The sequence below is a fragment of the Agelaius tricolor genome, unplaced genomic scaffold, assembly GCF_023055355.1.
Source record: "Agelaius tricolor isolate 1412-34295 unplaced genomic scaffold, bAgeTri1.0.p SCAF_18, whole genome shotgun sequence".
Taxonomy (NCBI): Eukaryota; Metazoa; Chordata; class Aves; order Passeriformes; family Icteridae; genus Agelaius; species Agelaius tricolor.
The window spans coordinates 4,099,261-4,104,284 of NW_027269278.1; the positions used below are offsets into that span (position 1 = coordinate 4,099,261).

The following is a 5,024-nucleotide window of genomic DNA, read 5'->3' on the forward strand; positions in this document are numbered from 1 at the left end:
TGCAGCCCACCCAGCAGGCTGAGATTCTGCAAGAGTTGGAAGATTCTGAGGGCAGGAGTTACAACTCAGGCCTCAGCACGTGCCTGATTTGAGTGAAGCTTGCAGTGATGGCACAAGGACACCACCAGAAGGGCATTTTCTTCTTTTATTGAACAAAGGTGTTAGTAGTGTAGGTAGGCTTCAACTCCCAAGTGGCAATTTATTATAGTGGATCTAAAACTAGGAAAAATCAAAGCAACCTTGACAGTGGAAAACTTGAAACATAAAAGAAATTCAATAATAAATAAGACTGCAGGAAAAATGCAGTCATACTGGCTAATTGACAGGTAAAAACAGTCTGCTTTCTGAAATTTAAATGATTGGCACCACTTTACTCCAGCAGGGAAACCCCAAGGGTGATTTTTATTCAGTGATAGTATTTTGCATAATAGCAGCCAGTTATATTTGCCAGGCATGCAAATGCTGATGGCCTGGACATGTCATCTCAGCATCTGACCTTCTGCTACCATTACTCTGCTCTTCCTCACAGGAATTGCTCAAGTCACACAGGTAAGGGGACTTTTAAAGGCTTGAGTAGTGCAGTACAAACAAACACAAGTACACACTCTTGTATACAAATGCTTTATTAAAAATGCTTCTGGGGTTACTTATCCATTTTGAGATATTACTGTATATGAATGTGGAACTTAAGTCAAGTCTTGGTTTAAAAAACTTCATCTATATTTTGAAATGTTTGTTGCTACAGTAGAGTGTCGGAAAAATAAGAATTGTTTCTAGTATTTACACACAGATGAACAACATGGACTTTTACAAAATGAAAAAATACAGTACAGAGACTTTTTACAATATCTGCAGTTGATAATCTGAAAGATCCAGCCTTTGAAACTGAAATTCAGAGATGGTTAAACTTCTTACCTCCCTTTTCTTCTTCCCTCACCTCCCACCCCAGTATTCAAATCCTTTATTCAGTAAAAATAATTCACATAGAAAGTTAAGATATGACAAATGTGTTTTCTTCTTAGAAAAAAACATGTCTTCAACATATATGTTTATATATTCAGGACAGATCCTGTTTCCCTTATGTGGCTAGATTTACATGTGTAAGGAATAAAATTGACCCTGTAATTAGAATTGAAAACACAAAGATCCAACAGCAGAAGACAATTCCAGTGTATTTTGTTATGCTTCCCTGCAGCTTCAAAATTCCTGTTGTGTCCATGATGCTGTCAGTTTGCTGCACAGCCACATTCCCCCTGAGACTGGAAGGGGCTCAAGCTTTAGACAAGGTCTGCACTGGCAGGAGGGAAAGCCAAAGGCAGCGCTCACCATTCAAGTGTTGGTTGTTACTCACTATGCAGTGGTTTTTATTATGGATCCTGCAGTGTTCAAGAGAGTTTTGGCCAAATAAGAACTTGCTGGACATTTAGGAGAGGCAGCCTATACCTGAAGACAGGATATTGAAAGGTACCACCACATTTCTGTTATCACTTTAAAAAGCACAGCAATGTTAATGCCACGCCAGAAAGAGCCTCCTGCCCAAGGCAAACTGTAACTTCTCAAGGACTTCTGTAGAGGAGCCTGGTTGGCAGCAGTACAAGCAGTGTCTAAGGAGACCTTTTTACTATTCCTCCTCTTGGGATCCCTGATTTTCCCCGTGCAGCTGCTGAACATGGAGTGTTTGTGATTTCAGTATAATGGGTAACAAGTTTGTGGCTGTCAGGAGGAAGATGCAGTTTGGCCCTAGAGACAAGAGGCTAATGCTAATCACCTGCCCATGGATCATTTCCTCTCATAAATAACTATCCTTAGTGTCCTAGAATCCTTCATTTAAACCTCTGTCCCTTCCCTGGAGTACAGGGTGTTGTTTGTGCTGAGGCTGCTGTAAAAATGGGTGTTAAACTGGTTGAGCACCGAGTTGCTGTGGCCAAGGTGACTGGAAGGCATGGAATTGGACCAGTCTCCCATGCCATGGCTGGGAATACTGGAGAGTGGGGAGTAGGAATTGAAGCCTACCATGTTCTGCCCCATTTTGTCAATGGGTTCAGAGCTGAGTCCCACGGGCCCCGAGCGGCTCCCCGAGCTGGATCCATGGACGTAGGCAGTCATGCTGGAGAGGAAATTACTGAGGCACGGGCTGCTGGAGGAGGGGGGAGGAGATCCTTTCTCAGGTGAATTGTCAGCCCCAGGTGATGAGTTTTCCAAGATATCCTGATGCTCTGCAGCTTTGGGGCTGCCACTCAGGGTACTGTCCTCAGATTTCTCCGACGCAAGAGCAGCAGCACTGGCCTCAATGTCAGACTTTCTCTTCCGCTTCCTGCGAAAGTTTCCATTGTCAAACATCTTCTCACAGTTTGGGTCCAGAGTCCAGTAATTGCCTTTTCCTGTCCAAGGAAACAAACCCACACTTTTAGTTTAAAAATAAGCACACAAACAAAAAAACAACAGTCATTTAGGGCTTTACAGTGCTTCTCTCATTTCCCAGAAACAGAACAATTGCATGAGCAATACACATGGATTTTTAGTCACTCAAAAGTACAAGTCTGTTGAATTCAGAAAAAAGGTTTAAAGTTCTGGGTTCTACCCCTTAGTCCTGACTCTTCACACAGGCAAAAAATACAAGTGGAGTCACTGGGTGGGCTTTTGTTTTGTTTTCTTGGTGGGGGAAGGAGGTTTTCAGTATACAGCTGGTCTTTGAATTTATGGCAGAGAGTAATCAAATCCCACACTGGGATTCCACTCCAGATCCAGTGGGATAGCATCAGTTTCTAACAAGATAGAACTAGACTTTTGGCCTTCTACTGCAGAATAATTTCAATGAGTTTTTAATGTTCTCCATGGTTCTTAACAGCTATTGATAGGAAACAATGAATGAAGGAATATCTGACAGCCTACCAGCCAAGGGGTTTGTAATGGCAGAGGTGTCATTCCAAGGAAAACACTAATTGAAACAAACAAAATAAAAGTACCCTGCTCTCCTCTTGAGAATTAATACTGACTCCCCAAAGCCATTGGATTTCTTTGACAAATCCCCTTCCCTTGAATTCCCAGTTAAATTTGACACAAGTCATGCATTACACTAAATGGGTCTTGAGTGTACCTTGCCCAGTTAAATGTTCCTGTGTGTGCTGAGTCTCATGCTCAGCTCATTGATCCTTTCTCAGGAGGACCCAGGGCAGGACAGAATTCCCTTCCCTGCAGAGATCTCACAGCAGCACTGATTCACACCTCACCTGTGCACAGCTGCTTTCTAGTTCAGTCCTTTGAAAACAAAGTGCTGCTGTGTCTATGTCCTGTATCTGGGCTACCGTGTCTCGTTACAGCACACTAAGTATTTTAAAATTCATCAAGTTTAATGAGAGGTGGGGGAAAAGGGGGAGAGGGCTATACCTGGATCATCTTCATCTCGAGGCACCTTCTTGAAGCAGTCATTGAGAGACAAGTTGTGCCGGATGGAATTCTGCCAGCCAGCTTTGCTTTTGTTGTAGAATGGGAAGTTGTCAGCCACGTACTGGTAGATCTGGCTCAGAGTCAGCCTCTTGTCAGGTGCCCCGTGGATGGCCATGGCAATGAGGGCAGAGTAGGAGTAAGGAGGTCTCACCAACTTCATGAGCTCCTCTTGGGACGGGAGGGGAAGCCAGCCAAGGTCAGTTCCTCCCAAGCCGTGCACGTTGGGCAGGAGCTGCCTCTGCATCCCGTACGACTGCGGGATGAAGGGGCCGGTGTTGGATCCTGGCAGGTACGGTGGGGGGGTGATGGAAGGTCCATTCAGCCAGAGGTAAGGATTGGGAGTGCTGCTGTAATCTGCTGTCTCAAAGGTGCTTGGCCTCTGGGGGCTGGGGACGTTCTGTGGGTGGAAGAAGTTCTCGTAGTAGATGTTCATCTCCGGAGGCTCCTGGCCGATGTTGGGGAACTGTGGGCTGCAGCGGGGAGGGGAGTGCGATGGGGGCTCGAAGAAGCTCATGCTCTGAGCCAGGCAGCAGCTGAGCTGTGACACACCTGGGCTAGTGCTCCTTTCCCGGGACAGGTGCATCACCTGTGCCCTTCCCTAGGTACTTATGCACCTGTAAATGTCTCAGCCCGGGCTGCAGGCTCCGCCCCGCAGCCCTGAGTGGCTGCAGATGAGGACGATATCCTTTTTGGAATGCTGGCAGTCCCACTCACTCAATGATGTCACATCAACCAAACGTGAGTTACAACTGTTTGTCTTCTTAAATGAATGAAGGAATTTTCCACTGATGTGATGTACGTGAAGAAAGCCTAGGGCTTCTTGAAGTTAAAACTCAGAGATCCTCCTCTTTCTACTTTTCACAGTGAAGCTTTATCATTTCCTATTTTTTTCTTATTAAAGAAAAGCCATTTTGTGCTGCTGTTAGTAACACCTCAGAATGCAAAAGCCATTGTAACTAGTCAATGAAACAGTAGAGATATATACTTAAAAAAAAAAGAAGAAGAAAAGAAAAAAGAAAAGAAAAGGTCAAACCTTTTCCTTTTGTAACTTTAATTGCAGACTTGCTTGTACTTCCCCCTAGGCAATCACAGTACTACAGGCAAATTCTGTGGCTGGTTACTCACGTGAGTAATCTTACTGATATAAATGGAATTAACTCCCTAAAGTAAGGATTAATCTTGTGAGGAAAAAATTTCAAGCTTAATAATCAAACCTTTCTTTAGAGCTTAAATTGGTGAACTGAGATGGGAAATCATTATGTGTTGCTTCCTCTTTGCTGCAGGATTGGTGCAGAGAGCTCATAAAACCTCTCAGCACAACTTCCAAACAGGAAAGCAGCAACAGCGTTCAGCACAGCTCTTTCTACCCAAGTTCCAATAACTTCATCTGTATCTGTACAGACAAGAGCTGATTCCTTCAAATTAAGTAATAAGGAAAAACCTCTAGCTCATTTATGATTTGGACAAATCCTTAGTGCTTTGCATGGCACCCTGCATGTTAGAAGGAGGAGAGAGCAGAGCTGCAGCCTCACCACCCCTGTCTCAGGCTGGCAGCTCTTCACTGCATGAGCCTGCAC

At 44.4% G+C, this 5,024-nt stretch overlaps 1 protein-coding gene across 2 annotated transcripts; it reads right to left on the reverse strand.

The window, feature by feature from the left end:
• Positions 1-1,827: 1,827 nt before the first annotated feature.
• Positions 1,828-3,961, reverse strand: FOXI1 (forkhead box I1). Of its 2 annotated transcripts, none has more exons than XM_071443733.1 (2): positions 3,388-3,961; positions 1,828-2,381 (listed from the first exon to the last, which is right to left on the reverse strand). In XM_071443733.1, exons 1-2 carry the CDS (start codon positions 3,959-3,961, stop codon positions 1,828-1,830), a joined length of 1,128 nt encoding a protein of 375 aa, XP_071299834.1. The 2 variants fall into 2 exon arrangements, with proteins under 2 accessions (XP_071299834.1, XP_071299835.1); XM_071443734.1 differs by having other exon boundaries at positions 1,828-2,061; positions 3,353-3,961.
• Positions 3,962-5,024: the final 1,063 nt, after the last annotated feature.

Excerpts from the sequence above, each read along its gene's own strand:
- FOXI1 (XM_071443733.1), bottom strand. The coding sequence starts at position 3,961 with ATGAGCTTCTTCGAGCCCCCATCGCACTCCCCTCCCCGCTGCAGCCCA. Across the intron at positions 2,382-3,387 it reads TCGAGATGAAGATGATCCAG|GAAAAGGCAATTACTGGACT; the intron begins GTATAGCCCTCT and ends TTCCTTGGACAG.